Source organism: Perca flavescens, chromosome 5 (assembly GCF_004354835.1).
Source record: "Perca flavescens isolate YP-PL-M2 chromosome 5, PFLA_1.0, whole genome shotgun sequence".
Classification (NCBI taxonomy): Eukaryota; Metazoa; Chordata; class Actinopteri; order Perciformes; family Percidae; genus Perca; species Perca flavescens.
In genome coordinates, this window is record NC_041335.1 from 15,458,908 (window position 1) to 15,481,656 (window position 22,749).

At 38.8% G+C, this 22,749-nt stretch overlaps 1 protein-coding gene across 1 annotated transcript; it reads right to left on the reverse strand.

The window, feature by feature from the left end:
• Positions 1-1,400: 1,400 nt before the first annotated feature.
• On the reverse strand, positions 1,401-3,731 carry cox7c (cytochrome c oxidase subunit 7C). The gene is made up of 3 exons (XM_028578845.1): positions 3,553-3,731; positions 1,915-2,056; positions 1,401-1,501 (listed from the first exon to the last, which is right to left on the reverse strand). Exons 1-2 carry the CDS (start codon positions 3,625-3,627, stop codon positions 1,940-1,942), a joined length of 192 nt encoding a protein of 63 aa, XP_028434646.1. The 5' UTR covers positions 3,628-3,731; the 3' UTR covers positions 1,401-1,501; positions 1,915-1,939.
• Positions 3,732-22,749: the final 19,018 nt, after the last annotated feature.

Below are 22,749 nucleotides of genomic sequence, written 5' to 3' on the forward strand. Positions count from 1 at the left end.
TCTCCCACCAACAGAGCAGTAACACCTCCCTTTTTAAGACATTGTACTTGGATAATTATAGCCAGAAGCATAGGGTTAATTGAACTGAAAAGGGTTATTCAGTAGTTCAGCTGAAGAGCTAAGCTATAGAGTGGGGGAACAATATCTAACAGAAGAGCTGTAAGAGCAGGAGGACCGGATTCTTCAATGCAAGCCCTCTCAAACCAATTTAAATTTCTACTTAATTCGTTCACTTTAGGTTGCTGAAGACAAAGAGTTTAAATTTACAAAGTTATGGGTTCTCTGTTAACTTTTACAATATGTTGTCTTTACGCCAACAAGCTACATGTTTTATGAATCTTAAGGGATCTGAAAAGATGTTCATTAATATCTGACCTGGAAATATTACTCCCTGCTAGGGTTGGGCATCGAGAACCGATTCGGTTCTGCGGCCAGGCGCTTGTGTTGCAACCATGGATCACAGTAAGTGGTGCTCTAGTGTGGCTTTATTTTACAGTGAAAAAAGCCCCGTCAAACTGCAACCCACCTTTGAATCAAAATCAAACTTTCCTCTTATTTGTGAAATAAGCATGTGACCCGTTTCAACTCTACCACTCAAAGAATCGGAATCGTTAAGAACTGGAATTGAAAGGAAGAATCGCAATTGGAATCAGAATCGTTAATATCCAAACGATGCCCAACCCTACTCCCTGCAATGTGTATTTAACAAATCAAAAGGTAGTAACTAGTAATCAGGTTTAAAGGTCAATATTCTATACTTAAATATCTTATATAATAAACATGTTCTTAAGCATGTTACAATAAAATAAAGCATGTTGGTGAGGTATATTGTCATCTTATTGTATCTGCATATTCTATGATTTGTATTCAAGCTTTGGGTAACAAAGAAACCCAGATGAACTTTAGCCTACATTCGTTGGACACCTCATGAAAACATCTGTGATGCATTATCAATGGACCCTTAGACAGAGCCAGTTGGCATGAAGCCATTGGTCAGTTATTGATCCCACCCAATCTATGGAATATAGATATGTGGTCCACACACAAAGAACTTTAGAGGGACTTTTGAGAATCTGGGTAGCTGTCCTCTCCGAGCTCTGCAGGGCTTGTACATGATGCGGATTTCTTGGATGTAAATAAACCTTTATAATCAAGAAACAGTGTCGGCGGATTCCTTTCCACACAGCAACGCACCATCGATACTAATTAAACAATATTGGGTAGCTAAAATGAGACTAGAGCAAGCTTGATTACATAAATAAAATAATGAAATCATTAACAAAAATGTCAACAGCTAGCCATGTATATACTACTTTTACCCTCTGTAATGTACATATAATAGCTTTTACACAGAAAACAGATTCTGGAATTGCAAAAAAAAAAAAAAAAAAAAAGACTTCTTTGTTTTAGTGGAGGAAACTTTATTTACAAAGAAAATTAAGAGATTCCCATTCGCCTACATGGATAACACTCGATGGATAAATGTGTCCCAGCTGACGACCTGCAGGGAGAAAAAAAAAAAAAAAAAAAAGGACAAAAGGGGATAAGATGACTTGCATACACCTGATGACAGAAAAGCAATTTCTAAGTAAACACCAGTAAAGATAAATGTGACAACTCTGACCTACTCCCACATGATGAACATCAATGTCTGCAATAAACTGTCACATTAACTTACAAAAGTGCAAGCTTATCTAAACAGAGCGTTGATATCAACCCACATGACATTTGTTGCCATCACTCTCAGACATACAGATAATTTATATAAGATATGCGGCTGAGCAAAAGGCTAAAGAGGCACAATGAAGGACTGTCATTGTCTGAGGTCACTATTCAAACCAAGGCTGAAGTAAATGCCACATCACCATGACATTTTAATGAAAACATATATGCTAGATAAACAGTCATAATTACCTTGAAGGCTGAGTAATGGTCCATTTTACTTCTTCAGGATCTGGTGTCTGACGACAATGAAGGGGAATGCGAAGCCACTGCCGAAGAACACCACCATCATGCCGAGCAGACGCCACTTGTTCTCCACGGAAAACGGCAGGTTCTGTAAAAAGACAAGAGTATTACGACTTAGGGAAAACTCCAAGAATAGTAATACAACTCTTTTGCATTACATTATTCCTTACTAAACCTTAGTTTTTGACTACATATTGTTCTTAGAAAGCACTTGATTTCCACATGTAATACGCATTTAAATCCATACCTGGCAATGAACAGGTTATTTTACAGTTTCATCATACATTATTAGTATGATATGCAGGATATATGTGCAAAGCGCTACATAATACATCCAGGTATAGAAGGAAGCAAGAAATTAATGACAGGACTTAGGGTAAAAATATTATTTAAAAAAGGACAGGGATTGTCTGTCAAATTAAAAATAAGGGGGAACAAAGTGTCTTCATGAGTATACATTAGAGTTAAATTGATTTATTACCAAATATGTCAAGTGAGACAGCTGTTTTACAATGGCCATTGTAGGTGATTAGGAGTCTCTGGGTGTGCATTTTTAGTGCATGCATTTTAAAAGCTCAAATTTAAATTAGGAAAACTGAAGCCAATTAGGTATATTTACAAAACAACTTAAACATGATCAATGGGCCAAGAACGCCAACTCTGAACTCTAATGTGGGTCCCTGTGTGCCTTGCATTTTAAAAAGAAAAAAAGCCACTGTAACAATGAATTGTATAATATGAATCAAGCAGTTCACAAGACAAATACACTTTGCTATCAACTGAAGTAGCTCCTTGTATAATGCAACCAGGGCCCAAAGTAACAGTATTCAACACCAAACTACTTCGTTATATGTATTTATCAATGTGGGGTACTAAAATACACATTAAACTGCCAGATTTATGTGAACTAACTTAGTGATGTCCGCTATTTCTTTCATCAGAGGCAGCTACAGCATCAATAAACATTATTCTATATTTAATTCTAGAATATGCTAAATTGCCACAGGCGGTGTACTCTTGGCAATACTAAAACTTGAAGAGCACCTTCCTCCAGGTTGGCTTGTTGTTAGCATCCAGCTGTGACCTTTCAGCAATTAGCCGGAAGTAACGTTACTGAACAACTTCGTTCAGGTATTAATATTCGCATTACTGTAAGCGTTTGTGGGTTTACTTTCGTCTTGCCAAGATACATGCATCTTGTTAAATGCAGGCAAGCACTGTAGAAAGCTTTAACTGGCTTATTCTGGGTGATAAAGGGCTTGCTAACTTGGTAGCATTGATGGAATTAGCCAATAGTTACCGTCTTAGCCACGAAGCTAATGCTAGCCAACAGGTCGCCTTCCCAGGCCTTCCTCAACAAATCAACACTTGCTGTCATAAGGCTGTCGTCGTCTTTAAAACGTTTGGTTACATTGTAAAGTAGAAAATACACATGCATGTGGCTAGTTTTGCTAGCATTGCTATAACGCTGGTGTGACCTCCAAGGCCAGCTAACGTTAGGATGTGGATACAGACAAGGCCGGATACAGGTAATATCACATTTAAGACAATAACGTTAATGCTGATTTTAGGAGATAATCTCACCTGTCCTGGTCCTTCACCATAGTGTGAAGCACGAACAGCAGACGTTGTGAATCGCCTTACAGCTTGTCCCAGCATGATTACAGTCTGGTTTCTTCTCTGCCTCACTACAACGTTGTTATGTGCGACCTTCTCGTTCCTGTGAGCGGTAGAGCAGCGGCGCAAAGGGTTATGGGAAATGACGCCAAAGCGTGTGGGAAATGTAGTTAAAATACCGGAGAAGAATTTAGGTGGACGTCTACCGAATCTCTGTTAACATATTTAGATAAACTCCATGGTCCTTTACTTGGCTAGCTCTGCCTATAATATTACTTATCTTTATAATGAAAACAAATTGTGATGGCTATATGCACAAGCCAATAGTCTCTTACGTAAATTTAGGGCATGTACGGCTGGTGTAAAGATATCTCTGTTCAAAGCATATTGCACACCGTTGTATACTGCGCACTTGTGGTCAAACTATAAAAAGGCAAGTCTTTTAAAATTGAAAGTAGCATATAATGACGCAATGAGAATATTACTCACAAAACCAAGATGGTGTAGTGCAAGTGAGATGTTTGTGGTTGCAAGAGTGAATACCTTTCATGCTGTGTTAAGAAACCTAATGTTTAAATTCATGTGTCGGCTTGATGGGTCACAAAATGAAATAATAATGGGCTTAACTGACATACGTCTAAGCACTACACGCTACCAATCCCGTATGTGGAAACATTGGTATAATTGTCTTCTGGTAGAACAATAATCTTTTTTTTTTTTTTTTTTTTTTTTTTTAATTAAAATTTGTTTGTTTTTATATTTATTAAATGTGTAGGTAGGTGTGTATGCATGTGCGTTTATTGATATGTATTTATGTATTGTTGTGGGTGATTTGGACCTTGAGTCTGTAATAAAAAGTTTTTGATTTGATTTGATTATAACATCGCCTTCTCTGTCACTATCTGTTATGCCAGTTTAAATGGTTGTTAATCGCCACCTCCTTTTTGGTGGATTGTTTTAGCACTTTTCAAGGTTTTTGGTGCTCAAGTGATTTATAGGTATTCCTTTTTTTTCCATAACATGTTTTGTATGGATTTTATGTTTAATTTTCTAAATATTATGTCTTTAAATGTCAGAGGTATTAGGGATATTACTAAGAGGAAAGCAATCTTTCTTTTGTGCAAGAGAACTGAGGCTGATTTTATTTTACTTCAGGAAACACATTCCTGTGAATCAGATACCAAATTCTGGAAGACACAATGGGGTAATTTAGCTAATTTTTGCCATGGTACTAATTATTGAGCAGGGGTTTTAATTTTATTACATACATTTAAAGGGGACATTCTTGAAACGGTTTCTTCTGAAGATGGTAGATGGATTACACTGATAATTAAACTAGAAAATGCTATCTTTACTGTTTGTAATATATATGGGTTTAATTCCCACGCTTCTAACAAGGTCTTATTTAATGAAATAGCATCCAAATTGAAAGATCTGAATATTAAGTACCAGGGTTCTTATATAATTCTTTGTGGAGACTTTAATGAATGTCCTGATGACGAGATGGATAGAGACCCCACTAGGCTTAGTCTTCACAGAGCAATAACCTTGTGTTGTTTCTCTGCTCCATCCTTTCCTTGACTAATGCATGGCGTTTCTTCAATCCCAATACCAAAGACTTCACTTGGTGTAACAGAAGACTTACTTTAAAATCTAGAATTGATATTTTTTTTTGATTTTGTCATCTATCCTTCAATTTGTGAAAGAAGTTAATCATCTTTACGCCCCATTAACTGACCATAAACAAATTATTTTGAAATTAAGTGCTACTCAGGAGACCTCAGGTTTTCGAGGGTATTGGAAATTTAACAACTCTCTTTTGAAGGATGATTCCTTTAATGACTCTATCAAAAAACTAGCAGAAGAATTCCTCAATGACGGCCTAAACGACAACTACAGGATAAAATGGGAACTCTATACAAAGTCAGATGTGTTGCTATTAAAAGAAGTAAGGAACTAAAAAAGAAAAAAGTAAGGTGGAAGCTGAATTGACACACAAACTTGACCTTTAACTGACAAAAGTAAACATTAATTTGGATGAAAAACTCAAAATAAGGAAAATCCAGCTACAGCTGGACCAAATTTATTTAGACTTGGCAAAAGGAGCGTTCATTAGGTCAAGAGCCAAATGGCTTGAAGAAAGGGAAAAGAACACCAGTTACTAGTTTGCTTTTGAGAAAAGAAATGTTAAAAGAAAATCTTTATCTGCCCTTAATATTGACTGAGTTCCTTCTAAAGATCCAAAGCTAATTTCTAATTTTGTCACAAAATTTTATAGGAATTTATATGAATCACAATTCAATGCAAGTGACCTGAATAATGTTCAAGCTACCATCCCTTCAATTGATGAGGAGTTTAAATCACTGTGTAAATCTGACCTATCAGTCAATGAAATTAAAGATTATCTGTTGAATTTTATATACACTTTTGGGAACACCTTCATAACTCTTTATTATGTGTGTACAAAGAATGCATCAGTCAAGGGGAGATGACAGCTACAATAAAGCAAGGCATTATATCTCTTGTCCGCAAAATTAATAATTGGCGTCCTATCACTCTTTTAACAATAGATTATAAGATATTGGCTTTAGCTTAGTCAAACAGATTGAAGAAAGGGCTAGACTCTATTATAGTTGAAACTCAAACATGATTCATGAAAAATTGACATATTACATGACATATTAGTTGTAATATCAGACTCATATTAGATTTGTTTGATTATGCAGATGCAGTTAAGTCTGAGGCTTATTTTGTTTCTAGACTTTTATAAGGCTTTTGACACAATTGAGCACTAATGTCTTTTACAGTCCCTTAAAGCGTTTGGCTTTGGTAACAATTTTGTAGACATTCTGTTCTATAAAGATATTAATAGCTTGGTTATAATTAATTTCAAAACCTATAAAAGATTAAAAATTAATAGAGGGGTCAGGCAGGGGTGCCCTATCTCGCCCTTCTTATTTATTTAGTCAGTGAATTATTGTCGCTTAAAATTATATCTGACAGAAATTTTTTGGTAAGGAGTAAAAAATTTTCCAATTGGCGGATGACACTACGATCTTTTTAAAAGACAAGAATCAGTTATGTAACTCTATTCACTTGATAGACCAATTTTCCAAGGCTTCAGGTTTAAGATTGAATATGTCCAAATATGAAATCTTATCTCTACATGGTTGTGATGATTGTTTAATTGGAAATATCCCAGTTAAGGATTCTGTTAAGTATCTGGGGATATTTATAACTAGAAATCTTATTGCAACATCTACATTTTTCAAGTAGACTAAAGAAAACAATCTGGCTTCAAAGGGATTTGTCTATTTTGGTCAGAGTTCTCCTCTCTAAAGCAGAGGGCCTATCTCGTTTTGTGTATCAATTTTTTATCCTAATTTGTAAATGATTCAACAACCACTGACTTAAATCAATTTTTTCTGTATTTTATTTGGAAAAATAAGTCACACAAGCAAAAGAAAAATGTACATTCCAGTAGTAAAGCAGAAGGAGGTCTTGAAGTCCAAGATTTCAGTCACACTGTGAACACCTTTAAAGTTAATTGGTTAAAAAGATGTCTTAAAAACCCTGAGGCAGTTTGGTATTTTATCCCAAATTACATTTTTAACAAAATTGGAAGTCTTTCCTTTATTTTAAAATGTAATTTTCTGCCAAATAAATTGCCAATTCCAAAAATTCCATCAGTAAGCCCTTCTAGCTTGGAAGCTAGCCTTTGTCCACAATTTTTCACTGCACAAGACTTTCCTGTGGAACAATTGTAACATACTCATTAGGAACAAATCCTTATTTTTTCCTAATTGGTTCCAAAGAGATTTAAATCACATTCTTAATCTTTTCGATGAATCTGGTGATATGCTATCCTATCAACAGTATATGAATGTACACATTTTTCCAATTCCTTTCAGATAATTTAATTATTTAACTTATTTAACTGGTTTAATTCTACTTATAAAAAAATACTTAACCTATGATGCACACGTTATAGCACAGCCTTTACTATCATTGGATGGAATTGAAGTAACACACATAAAGTGTAAGAATACAGAGAGAGAATCAGAGAAAGAATACAGTTGTGCCAAGGGGCAAGTTTATATGGAGATCAAAAATTGAGAACATAAATTGGAGAAAGGCTTGCCTCCTACCATATAAGTACTGTGTTTCTAACAAAGCTAAGGACGTACACCTCAACATTTTACATAACATATACCCTACTAATCATCTTGTTGCTAGATTTACCGACATTCAATGCGACATTGACTCTTCCTGTACATTTTGTAAACAGAATATTGAAACAATATCTCACCTTTTTTTTGATTATGAAATTTCCAAAAGATTTTGGACAGATTTGGAGTCTTACTTTTTTGAACCCACCAACTTTATCCTTTAACCTTAAACATAACATCTGTTTCTACGATAATTCAGGTAATGGTGTTCTTGAGTATCTAATTAATTTAATTATTGTGTAGGCAAAACTCTATATTCACAAGCAGAAATTTTCTAACTCATCTCCTAATTTTGTATCTTTTCTCATAGAATTTAAATTTCTACTGAAGTCACTTAGAACACTGGATAACAAAAAAAGTATTAAAATTGTGGAAACTGTAGAGCTTTTTTTCCCTGAAATCTCTGACTAACTGTAAATGTATGTCTTCTTGTACTTTTTGTTTTGTTTGTAATGTCTCTGTTATTTCTCGTTTGTATTGCCTAGTGAAAATATCCGTATTCCCTTTAAAAATAGCCTACAATGATAAATTGAGCTCTAGCATTAAATCTATTTTTTTGACTCACCTGGGGGCAGTGGTGTAGTAGGCTACGTGATATGCAGGTATACAGAGTATAGCCACTAGGAAAGGTCAAGGATTTCTGTAGACCCACTTACAAAAGAGCAAGGAAAACGTTACGTAACAATGATTGTTTTGTGAGAAAACTTTCACACTTATGTTCATAAATTCACCCTGTCTGTGTTGCGAGTTGCCTAGGAACAACAACACAGTTGCTTGGCGGTCATTCTCTGTGCATATTTGAAATTAACTAATGTGAATAACTGAAGCAGCCTAGATATGAAACGAAAGCAAATTTAAACTACACTCTTTCAGTGTTTTGGTAAGCCCCTAAAGCTACTGCCACTTTGGGTGACACTGCAGCAGATGTTAAAGGAGAATTTCGGTCGATTTCAACACGTAGCTCTGTTGTTTGTAAATTTGGAGTGCTGTCAGTAGCGAGAAAAATGAAAACAATCGGTGTTGCCTAAACCGTGTTATCCTCCTGATACATTTTGCACCCAGGAGGCTAAAACAGGGCAAGTTTTAAACGTGCTTTTAGCCTCTTAATATGTTCCAAATGTCATTACAAGTGCTTACCCATGTGAAGTGATTCCTTCCGAGTGAACATAGTGAATCTGACTGCAGTAGATATGAAAGAAATGCATGAAAGTTGTGCAAATTCAGCTCTGTTTAGTTCCGGTATTGAGACGACAAGACAAGTGCTTCGGGGCTGTCTACAAATTAAAACACCGTAAAGAGTGAAAATATTTTCAAAATTAGGCATATGCTTGTTTTTTAAAAGTGCTGTAGTACAACTAGCAGGAGACAAGTTATAATTGAGTTTGGAGACACTACCTTATTTAATCATTAAATTAATGAATATTTTTGTTGTATCTCTTTTCGGTGTTGTAGTTTGTGGACGGTCCCTAAATCTTGCCATTTTTAGATTAGATTAGATTCGACTTTATTGTCATTGTGCAGAGTACAAGTACAAAGACAGCGAAATGCAGTTGGCGTCCAACCAGAAGTGCAAAAATGAAAAGCAGAAAAGTGCAATGCGATATACAAGTATAGACAGGTAGTGCATAGGCAGGACAAGAAATAAATTGCAGTGTTATAAGAGCAGAATAAATATGGCTATGTGAACAATGTATGAACAACATGTACAGATATGTTCAATGTAGTAGCAGTAACATTATACTAAGAATAATATAGATATAGATATATGCAGTATATCAACAGAATATATAATAAGAAAAACAGAATAAATATGGATATACTGAATGAACCATATAGATAGAGCTGTACAGTATGTACAGCTATGTGCAGTGTGGTAACATTATAAGAGTAGTAAGAATAAGCGTATGTGCAGGATGAATTGTATGAAGAGCAGTAGAATATGATGGTGTAATTACAGTATGTACATCTGTAAATAAATAAATAGCACAGTATGGGTCGGGTAGGACAGTGCAAATTGTCCGGGGGGGGTTAGTAGGTTAAATTGTCACTGAGATACAGAGCAAGAGTTCAGTAGGGTGACAGCCGCAGGAAAGAAGCTTCCCTGGATGGTCTCGATGGAGGGGAGTGAGAAACCGGTGATGTGTTGGGCAGTTTTCATCACCCTTTGCAGTGCTTTCCGGTCATGGGCAGAGCAGTTGCCATGCCAAACTGTCTGAGGATCTGAGGACCTGTTGTTGTCAGTGCAACAGGAGAATAGGTGCTGGACTTCCTCCCTGTAGGCCGTCTCATCATTGTTGCTGATGAAACCAATCACCGTAGTGTCGTCTGCAAACTTTACAATGGTGTTAGAGCCATGTAGCCTACAGGTGTGCAGTCGTCGGTGAAGAGGGAGTACAGGAGAGGGCTCAGTACACATCCCTGTGGTACTCCGGTTGTTGAGGACGTGTGATTATCTAACCTAACAGACTGAGGTCTGTTGATTAGGAAGTCCAGAATCCAGTTACAGAGGGAGGTATTGATGCCCAGTTCACTGAGTTTGGTGATCAGTTTGGAGAGGATGATGGTGTTGAATGCTGAACTAAAGTCAATGAACAGCATTCTCACATAGGTGTTGCTATTGTCAAGGTGGAACAGGGCAGAGTGAGATGGCATCCTCTGTGCTCCTGTTCTGACGGTAGGCAAATTGGAAGGGATCCAGTAAAGGTAGTAAGCAGGTCTTGAGATGGGCCAGGACCAACCTCTCGAAGCACTTCATTATGATGGGGGTGAGTGCAACTGGACGGAAGTCGTTAAGGCTTGTTGCAGTGGAGTGCTTTGGCACCGGCACGATGCCTGGCTAGTGACAGATTAAATATGTCAGTCCAAACCTCAGTCAGCTGCACAGTCAGCTGCATACCATCAGGACCAGCAGCCTTGTGTGCATTAATCCTGCTCAGTGCACACACATCGGTGGTGGAGGTGTAAGGGGCTGGTGACAGGGATGGCCACCTCTTTGTTGTGGAGTTGGTTAGCTCATCAGGCAAGGAGGTGTCGGTGACAGGGATGGGATTCCGCCAGATGGATTGCTTCGCATTTGCTCGGCATATCCATCTGGGAACTTTCCGTTGGAGAACTTTTTGGGAAGGGCGGAATACTGGTTATTTGATTGATGAACCATCTGTCTATCACCTATGTTGGTGATAGACGGGCCAAATCAACCAATCAGATCCACGAAGCGTATGAAAATACAACCACAAGCCCGCCCCTGCTGCTGCAGGCAAAGCATAGCTCGTAAACTCAGCATGCAAGCAACATGTCGGTAAAGGATATTTGCCGTTTGTGTAATGAGAATTTAGGAATAAAAGTCACCATGTCAGGTTCCCGGACCATATTCCAAAAGTAGGATCCAAGAGAAAAAAAGCATAAGCGAGCGGCTAACAGAATTAGGGCTACCGCTGGCTGATAATACTGGTTAGCTGATTGGATATGCCATCGGTCTATCACCACCTAACCCACCTCAAAACCAACGCTGATTGGCCCGGTCGTTTGGCTAACGGCTCCAAATTTTCTCTGCCTCAAGATGCCAGACTGATCTGCGAGTGGAAAACTGGAGCTTGCGAGATCAGGATGGTCTCACGAGGCTAGGAGTTGGTAGCTTTGTAGTCTGTGATGGCCTGGATGCATTGCCACATGCGTCGTGGGTCAGAGTTGTTCCTGAAGTGATCCTCAATCCTTAGCTTGTGGTTGTGCTTGGCTTTTTTGATGCCCCTATTCAGGTTAGCCCTGGATGAGTTATAGGCTTGAGCATCATCTGATCTGAATGCAATGTTGTGTGCCTTCAGCAAGAGTCTGACTTCACTGTTCCCTAATCAGAAGCGATTAGGGAATGTGGTAATCCGTTTGAGGGTGGCGACACTGTTGATGTGAGAGTTGATACAGTCCAGAATGGAGGAGGCATATGAGTCAGTGTCCGTGTGGGAGTCATGGGTGGCCTGAGTTGCGAACACTCTCCAGTCAGTGTTACCAAAGCGCTGCTGAAGTGCAGAGACAGCGGTCTGGCCACACTTTGACCATCCTTACTGTTGGTTTTACACGTTTGATGAGTGCTAAATACTTGGGCAGTAGAAACAAAGAGAGGTGGTCTGAGTGGCCTAGATGGGGAGGGGAGCAGCTTTGTATGCATCAGCTACATTAGTGAAAACTTGGTCTAAAATCTTTTCTCCTCTTGTGGGGCATGATACATTTTTATGGAATTTAGGCAGTACAGTCTTTAAATTTGAGTGGTTGAAGTCACCCGCGACAATGTAGGCTGCCTCAGGATGCAGAGCTTGTTGTTTACTAATAGCAGAATGCAGTGCTCTCATGGCAATCTTAAAGCCAGGTCACACCGACCAGACGGCCGACAGTCGACCGAAAAGCCAGTCAAAATGATCAGTCTCCCCGTGTTGGTCCAAAAAGTACCACAGAACACACCAAAGAGACGAGACGTAATACGCCTCCATAACAGCAGGCAGCGCTAATCTCTATCGTTGCCCAAAAAATGAAAACCAGCAGCTGATTGGACGAACGCGTCACATGGGTTTGTTTTCTCCGGAAATTCAAAGCCAGACTGTCATGGTGCCCTTATATTTTTATGTTTAATTCGTACTTTACTTCTCTCACAAATGCTGAAAGAGTTTATCTCATTTCCCACATGTAGATTTTGATTCTAACTTTGTGAGACATCCAGTCTGGAACATTTTGTGAGCTCTGTTTGCCTGAACCGATAAAGGTACAAGGTCACCCCAAAACTATCTCATGTTTTCCCATGCCAGTTAAGATGTAACTGGGGGGTGAAAGTCATACAGGGAGGAGGAGGTGAGATGTCTCCAAGATGTCTCTTGCATTTCTCTGATTGTCTTCATGTGTATCAGATTGCCTGTCAAAATTGTAGCGTCATACTAAGCCAAGTGCGTATGTGCTGTCACTCTGAAGATGCATAAAAGCCTAGTGTTTTGTTCACTCATTTGAGAAACTGACTCCACACTGGGCTGCGGCCTTTTGTGAAATCATGTTGATCCTATATTTGCAAATATATCTTTTTTAATAAAATACAAAAACCCAATTTGGTTTTAGTCTCAGTCTGTCTTATTTGTTTCAATTAACTAAACTCTGAAAACTCTTCCCCCTGCTGCAAAGGAAACTTCCACTACAAACATGGCGACGAGAATGGGGATCATGTGTGGGGGTCAGATAAAAGAGACTCCGTGGTTGACTGAGGACTCTCGATCCGAGATCAAACGATCTTCGCCTCTACCTCGCCCAAAAAGCATTCAGAGAGAGAGGATCAGAAACCACGGATGCCTCTACTAACCCAACACTGACCTATTAAGATGGAAGCAATTCCACGCAGCAGGGTAAGATCACACTCTAATTTAAATTAAATTAAGAGTAATTTGAATTGGCTGTAGTAAACTTCCAGAAACAAAAACTGACACTAAAATAGGATAACCACTTTGGGGTTGTTTGTATTAATTTTGGGTAGGCCTAGTCTTTTATGTTTGTGTAAATACATAGGCCTAATTGTGATCATTCTAGCAGTATTTTTGCACCATAAAACTGATCCACGAACGGGTGTGACTTTGCTTTGTAGATTTTCGGGGGACAAATCTAATTAGGTTTTGAAGTAAATCTAATAAATAGTTTTTCAGAAACTGTTTTTTTTGTGTTTGGGTTTTTCCAAAATAAGATAGAAACCCGGCCTTACAGTGACGATTGTAAGTAGGATAGAAGTACTTCTTCCCAGTAAAATGGGTAACGGATCAGGCAGATCCGGCTCACACGTCCCTACGGGAACCGTGGTGGATGACATGGTGCGAAAATACGGCTCATAAAGCCTGGGGTGTCTGCTGCATTGGTCCAAAACTGTCACGTCTGCCTCCGCTCTTATTGTGTTTTCTGTTTGTTTTCATGAACTTCCTGTTTTATTTTGCATCCATTGTGTGTCTTCATTCACTTCACTTGTCTTCCTGCCTTTGTTTGTTTCCCGCCGTTTTTGATTACCTGTCTCCGCCCTAATGTTGTTCACCTGTGTCTGGTTGTCTTCCCCTCCCCCGTGTATATATACTCACCTGTGTTCCCTTGTTCTCTGCCAGATTGTTGTAGCTCCATGTTGACTCACTTTCCAGCGTTCCCTTGTTTTGTTTCCCCGTGTACCCTGACCTATTGCCTGTATCATCGACCACGTTTGCCTGCCTGTTGGATCTGTACCGTTGCTTGCATTGTTCTGGGAGCAATAAACCGATCACCTTTATCCTTGTTTCCTGAGTCGTGCATTTGGGTCCGCCATTGTAGCCTGACAAAAACTTACGTTTTTTCCTGAAAATGGGTCTTTTAGCATGTACAAACTCAAACTGTTAAGACAAGAATTAGAGGAACAAGAAAAAAAACAGAAAGAAAGACAGACAAAATTAAGACGAGGGATTTAGAACAAGTGGAGAAAAATAAGGAGTGTTTTAACTTATGGATAAAAGAATCTAAAGGTATGATTCAGGGAAAGAATGCAACAACACACATACACCAATCCTCATCAGTTTTCTGAAGCTTTCTCTAAAAATCAGGAAGACAAGTTGGAAAAATGGAGGGACAAAGAGGACACAGACTCAACTATCGGACAGGACCGACAACATCAGTCACACCTGCATCGGGTGGAAAGACCAACGAGTACGTGAGAAAACCATGTTTGAAGGGTTTGTCTGCATGTTACAACAGGCTGGTGGGCAACATATGGAGCGCGGACCCGAAAAAGGCCGCTCCCACGAAGGACGTGGTCGAGCCAGAAGGTGCCGAGGCGGGTACCGTGGGCAAAATAATGAGCCCTACAACCGAGACCAGTGTTTGTACTGCAAGGACTTTGGACATCGGGTATGTAATTGTCCGAAGAAAAAGCAAAAAAAACATCAGACAAAGAACAACACTAGTTCCTCTGTTTGACTGAGTCCAAAAGCTGATAAGGAAGGTACTGCTAAAAAACACACACATACTCGCTTCATGCAATGAAGAAATGCTTGGCACTGATGCACTGTTTTTTGTTTTTGCTATTTAGGGACAATTGATAGGTTAGAAAGTTCTGAAAAAAGAATCTAATCAGTTAAACCATTATAGTATGTTATCTTCTGAAACCTAGAAGAAAATGCCTACTACTGAGGGTAAAGTTAAAAGGGTTCCACTCACATAACTTGATTATTAGAGCTAAAGATTTGACACTGAAGTGCAGTGGTCATTCTATTTGGTCAATTGGAAATACAGGTTAAACAGTAAAAGAACAATTTTCTGTTCCTTTCTCATATACATGGGAAACTTTTTTTTGGTGTCTGATTTATGTCCACTTATTTTGCTCAGGTAGTGATTTAATGTGCACTTTTAACATTGGCTTAACCTCAACACCTGATGGATTGAGAATTTCTCGTAATGATGCGTCTAACAAAACCACATTTGTTAATCGCAGTGTGGCTAAAATGACCTCACTGAAGCGGCTTCTGTAATCAGCCCTGCCTCTGACTGTATGAAACCTGACAACCTGCATTACACAGCTCATGTTACTACAGGGCCTGATGAAGAATGCTCAAAACGGTTCTTTAGAGACATAATGACAGTTTGACAACCTCACATCTGATTTGGACTGATACTGACTGTGTTGTAGCTGTATGCTCGACTGACAACCAATATAGTTTTTAAAGTGCCCAGCTTGTGTTTTTTTCTACATCTCTCAAGGCTGCATCCGCTTTTTCCTTCCTCGAGAGAGTTTTTTGGTACAGTTCTGTTTTCATGTAAAATGAACAGAATAGCAGCTTTTTCAGTTTAGTGTGATGATTAGGATTTTTTTGACTTGAGCCTGTCACGTAAAAATGCCTGTACACGTTCCTGAGGTCACGGTAAGACTTTTTGCTGCCGAAGCTAATGAAGCGTTTGTGAATATGAAACTGGCTTCCCCGACGCTGGGACTGCCAGATCCCTAAAAACAGTTCATGCAGACCGTTGATAAGCACAAGAGCTGCGTGGCTCTGTGTTGCTGCAACACCACGGCGACAAAACTCCGTCCGGTTGCAAATTTCTCTGCTAAACTTGATTCTGCCGCTCGAAACATTAAATACGCCCTGTTCCATATTCTGTGTCACACATTTTGTGGGAACAGAATAAAACTCTCTGTGGCCAGGTACCTTAGATATTACTACTCTGTTAGATTGCAAAATGTCACTCTAACAGATGCACTGTTCTTAACCCTGATTTTCTTCTCCACACACCAGTTGACAGAGAGAAACAATGGTGTTGCAGAGCTACAGGTGGTACCATGACCTGACCTCTCTGACACACCTCTCACTAACCCCGATTTCATTTTTTTTTGGGGGGGGGGGGCATCTCTGTTGTAGGTGTTTCTGATGCTATCCGATTTGGAAAAGGCTTGGAATAGCGACCAGTCGGTGTGGGGATATCCAGATGTGTCGTTGGTTTAGCCATCTCTGGAAGTACGCTAATAACGATGTCAGAATTGCAGGAGCCGATCTCCAAAAGTTCCTGTCGGGTGTACGATATGTACGCTAAACTGTTTTTACCGAAAATACTTGAGATAAACAAGCATATTACTACTAATTTGCAGAATCTGGAGCGACACAGGGCGTCACGAAGCTTCGTCCACGCCGCCATCTTGGTCATCATCAACATCTCAAAACCGGAACTAAACGGAGCTGAATTAGCTCAACTTTTATGCACTCACTACTCCCTACAAAAAACTAGGCTACACCACTGTGTGTGTGTGTGTGTGTGTGTGTGTGTGTGTGTGTGTGTGTGTGTGTGTGTGTATCCTTGTGGGCATAGAGTAAAAATAATAATAATGTTTGATAAGCTATCTGCATTTGCAGCCTTTGTCACGAATATATTACTGCTATGGTAAAAGACTACCTAGAGCAGACTCATGACTGATGGTGTGACCCTCCCTAAGCACTGCTGCTGCTATGATTCATGCTCATATGTGCAAAATTTACTTTATACCATGCTACTTTTAGAGGATGTTTGGATTATTATTGTATGATGCACATTACTGTTTGTTCAGAATTTGTGTAGATGAATACCCAGTTAGTAGGTTTCAATGTCATAAGAAAACTATTTCAAAGAAGCCTCAAGCTAAAACTAGACATATGTTACAAATTCCCTATTAAGTGATCTGTGTGTGTATGGATTTATTTGACAGTCTACGCCTGCTCTTCAGCTGACTTGTTTCTCATTTGTCATTTTAAAAGAGCCCACATCATCTCACTGTCATGTATTCATTTCAAAATAATGTACGTATAATTTCGTACTTGCATCCACAGAGATTCTTTCTGTGAAATGTGAGGAATGAAGTACACGTCTCTTGTATTCTCCTGGGTCAAAGAAGAGTTTGATCAAACTTCCTGTTAAATGTTTTGAACTCTGTCACTCATCAAATCCGAAGCGTAAACACTGGTTTGGCATTTAGTGTTGTTGAATGCCTTTTGTCTAATGTTTTCATAAATTAATTCACAGATGTCAACGTGACACATTTGCACAGCGTCATCACAATACGAGTGCCATATGGATTTTTCAAAATGGATTTTAAAGGCAGTATGAACACACCTGAGGCTACATCTTACTTAGAAATGAGAGTGATGATTTTGATTAGGAAAGGTTATTGACTGACAACATGAGCATGCTATCTCTCTGCCTGAAGCGGTTCTGCAATTGACCTAAAGGAGAAGCCGTTGGAAACAGCAGCAGGGCTCACTTAAAGCATCATTTCAGCGAATTGCTGTTTTTACACTTTACACTTCACATGATCATGAAGGATAAATCACAACATGTTCTCTGTGTTCCAAATTGTTTTCTTCAAGGTTTTCTTGATATGTTGCAGTTTCACAGTAACACATTATTTACTTATAGCGCCACAGACCGTAAGACATTTGAAAAAATAATGTGAAAAAAAATCTAAATACTAGAAATTCTGATGTTTGAAAGCAACTGGGACTAACAGGGATGTAATGAGAAGAAAAGAAACAGAAAGTTCCCTTCAAAAAATGAGCTACAGACTATTTCGGCTATATGAATTTGTATGAATCATTTTAATATTTTCCACATCTGATGGCCTGAAAACATTTTCGGAATACAATTTATAGTCACTGTTCCATTATTAATGTGACTATTATTGCCACTGTTCATCACACCCCCAACCGGCCCGTCAGACACCGCCTACCAAGAGCCTGGGTCTGTCTGAGGTTTCTTCCCAAGAGGGAGTTTTTCCTCGCCACTGTCGCACTGCTTGCTCTTGAGGGAATTACTGTAATTGTTGGAATTGTTGGGGCTTTGTAAATTATAGAGTGTGGTCTAGACCTACTCTATCTGTAAAGTGTCTCGAGATAACTCTTGTTATGATTTGATACTATAAATAAAATTGAATTGAATTGAATTGAATGGCAGAAAGATGAGTGAAATGGTCTCTGTTATTATGAATGAGCTGCAAAATACATGATTCGTCTTGAAGCATTTTACAATAGTTGTTCACTTAATTAAATCCTTTGAGTTCACTCACTTCTTGAAGTCCGCCTTGGGAATACTTTTAGTATATTGTGTGTTAGGCCTATTATGGTACAGTAATATTAGTGCCACCATAGGCGGCGGGTGAGGTGGAGGTTTAGGTAGGCTTATATGGGAGCTAGGGAAGTAGATTCAGATAGCCTAGGCCGCATACACATTTCCCTTGGTAAAACCGCTCTGAGGACGCGCTTGTTGCGCTAACTAGGATAGGATCGGTAACGTTGCATGACGACCTTATGTTTTGATCTGACAGCTGTTTAGAGATCGCTGGATTAATGGCCATCTTAAAAAAAAACACATGGATTTCTACTTCTGAAACCGAGACGGCACTGCACCGCTTCTCTTTTATAGCCTGATTGAATAACGTTACACAGTCAATGGCAATTGTTTTGAACGGTTCCTGTCTTCGTCGAAGTATGTTTTAATGATGTTCTGTTAAAGCTACATTGTGTAAGAATGTCTCCCATCTAGTGGTGAAATTGTATATGACAACCAACTGAATATAACTTTCTAGCCCTTCCCATTCCGAGCGCATTTCAACTCCTACGGTGGCCGAACCCAAAATTATCTCTTATCTCCATTGTTTACATGCAGCTGTTCTAGCCACTCCAATTGGTCTTGTTGCTTTGCCTGTCGCGTTGTCGTTTTTCTTCGTTAATTCTATTTTTTTTTTTGCTTCCCTGGTGGGTAATCTCCCCCTGTCAATCGTCACGGTGCCACTGAGTTTAAAAGCGCAAAAAGCGGAGGTATGTCCCTCTTTGGCTAATGTATTTTAAAGATGAAGGCGCTACATGGCGACTCGTATGTATTCTGAATGATTCTAAATGGCAGATTCTACACTTAAGAGAATACTTTGATTAGTTGGTGGAATTAATTACACATGAATTAGCACATATTTGTGAAAGAACAAAGGGGTTTTTGCTAAGAATCAACTAAAAAAATTACACAATGTAGGTTTAATGTTTTGGGTGTGCCTTTATTTTACCTGGGTTTTAGTGTTGTGGGTTTGATTCAGTGTTCAGGTTTATCTTCATGTATTGGTGTAACCATGACCGAGACATTCATTCAATGTCTTTGAGTAATATAGGAATTAACCTGCAGATTTTCACAATACGGTGCTAAATATAGCTGACTGTCCATATTTGCATAATGGGGTATTTGGGTATATTACCCGCAACCCCTGAGTGCCACGCTTAGTAATTGCAGTAGATCATGTCCCAGTACAAAGTGACTGTTTTTCCAGGGTTGTCAGCTAATAAAATGCTGTTCTCCTGACATGTCGGGGGGAGCACTGGCATTGTCTCCTGTGATGCAAATAGCCGCGGCAAGCTGGTTACCCCTCGTCATGGCTGCCACATCCATCAATGCAGGGTCATCACCTGGCCTGCTGCCATGTGTCTGCGCTTTCATTGCCAGCACAATCTTTTAAAAACGGATGAAGGATTGGGAATCACACCACAAACAATGTCATCAGACCCTACTATAAATATTGATCTTATTACTTGTCATACAAGGTTGGCAGCACTGTCTTGAAATCCATCCTGCTTCATGTTCTCTCAGGCACTGTGGTTGTCCACTGTTTGTTATTTTTGTTGACTGTCCTAATTTCTAGCTATTGACTTTCCCTGGCTCATGAGCAAATAGGTTTTTACCCAGAGTGCTCTGTCAATAGCCATGTGAAATCCACCGCGTGAAAAAGAGTGCAAACATGCTGCGTACACAAATACACAAAGCTGTCATCTTATATAATAACCCCCCATTCTCATTTAAGTCCGCCAATTAGCATTCAGTGCAACCCAGGCTCAGTCATATCTGTAAACAAACCTTTAATCAACCATGTACATGACTGTGCATAATAATATAGCAGGCTGTGTGCATAATTGCAATACATGGTAACACTATCACTAGCTTGATATACAGTTATTACAAACATAATGTGGCTACATACAATAAATATCTGACTGTAAGATGACTGCAGGTTTTTGTAATTAAATGGTATTTGCAGTTATCAACCAATCTGCTACAGTATATGATGAATAGCAGGCGAGACTGCCAAGGTAAACAGCATCCCTCTCTCTGTCTAGATTTGCAATAATGTTCCACAAAGGAGTGGAGAGGTAATGGATAATGTTAATCAATGAGGACAGTTCATTTTGGCAGCAGCACTTTTGAATTTAAGGCGTCTTGCAGCATTGCCGCTGACAATAGCTGATTTTCACAATTACAGTGTTTTGTTGAATGTTAGAGAGGATAGTGCAAATGGTACGTGGGCTGAGACATGATTTGTTTCTGTTTCCATGGGCAGCGACAAAACAGAGTGCCACATCAGGTGTTTGTATTTCTCAGTTTGGACTGGATGGCTTCATTGTTCTTTGAGGAGACTGATCGGTATTTCCTACACACATACAGTAAATGCACACGCGCCCACACACACACACACACACACACACACACACACACACACACACACACACACAGACAGAGACGCATGCAGCCTCCAGCTAAGTCTCTATGGGAGTTCATAACATACACATAGTGGCATGATTTGACATTAATCTTTAAAGTGGATTAAGGAGAAATTGCATGGGCTTGCAGCTGACCTAGCCCTCTTGGGATGACTGACCTATGCCCTTGTACAGTAAGGGTAAGGCCTTTTAAATAACGAGTATCCTTACCTGTGTTCATGCAACATCTGCATTCCTCCAAAGCACACTGTTGTTTTAATGCACTCCAGTGTCACGAATGGGCTTTCACTCTCTTCAACATTGCTGTTCCTCTAAGATAAAATGGCAATGATGATTGGATTCTACATTAAACCTGCCGGGCTGGAAAGAGAATTAGATAGAGAATTATTCTGGAGACCAGAGGTGAACATGAAAACTTTGAGTCATTCCTGTGTTTTTCCTGCCCCCAGCATGGTGAGGGTTATGTGAAGTGTAAAACACCCTCCTGCCTTTGTGTAAACTTCCATTTTTAACATATCTGCAATGTATTCACTGTTTCAATAGAAAATTATTCACATTGTACCTTTCACTGTTGTTATAACAGAATGCACATGGGTGAATTTACATATAAATATATCAATAATGGCAGGTTATTTAGTGTGTGTGTGGGATAAAAACAATGTTACTTTCATAATTTCTTTTTCAAAATATGACACAGAAATAACACTGCATTCCACATTCCAAAAAGTAATTAAACTAAAGGTGATTACATTGTTGACATATACAGTATAATTTTTCTACATCAGTAGTTAAATTTGGTTAGTCATTTTTTTAAATGCATCACCGGAATATATTTTTTTTTTACTATTTGTTTTTAATCATTGCCCAAATACGTAAGTTGTCAACCTGTTGAATTATACTTGGCAGTCAAACTTTTCCAGGTCAAGCAGAGAAACCAAAGGTTTCCATTACATTCTGTTATGCTGGTTTCTGCTGAGATGACTGTGGACTTTTGAAATACATTTGTGCATGCATTGTAATGCAAAAGATTATTCTATTACACAGAAACTTTAAGCACAGTAAAAGTAAAGATACAAAAATACTTTCTGTACAAAGTCAGTCTTTGCCAGTGTTTGGATGTAGTGTTATTCACAATTTTTTCATTTGGTCCACTTCCACTTTTTTCTCACATTATTTGCCTGCACAGGTTTTTCATTGACTGTATTACTTGTATAAGCCCCTTTCTAGTTTACCTTTGAGGCATTGCAACAACTTCAAAAGGTGTGTTGGAAAAATCATTTAACTTTCATTCAGTTTAACAGAACTTTTGCGCCTCAGGCATTGATTATTTTTTTTTTCGCTGGTGAGGAGTGAAAGTGAAAACCCAACTTTTGAGTTTTATGGCATAACAAATGATAAAAGCTACAGTCTGACTCCAAAGTCTGACTCCAAAGTGACAACTGGACCAGAACACTTTGACTATATATATATATATATATATATATATATATATATATATATATATATATATATATATGTGTGTGTGTGTGTGTGTGTGTGTGTGTGTGTGTGTGTGTGTGTGTGTGTGTGTGTGTGTGTGTAAATGAATGTCTAGGCCTACATGTGTTTCATAAAGCACACATATCTGAATGTGTACTCTTGCTATTGTTCATTGACATTGTGGCAGACATTCTGGTATAAATGTTTACAGTATAGTTCTAATCATGACTGATACTGCATGGAAATAGTCATAGAACAACCCAACTGAATGTGTGCCTCCCTCCCTTTCCTCTCATTTGTTTCTGTCTATATTATATCTGTGGTTGCGTGTTTGTATAACCTTCACGATTCATTTCATTAAACTCTACCAGTATTCATGATTGTGGAATATCTACCGTCCTTGGCAATCCCAGCAGTCTACTGAAGAT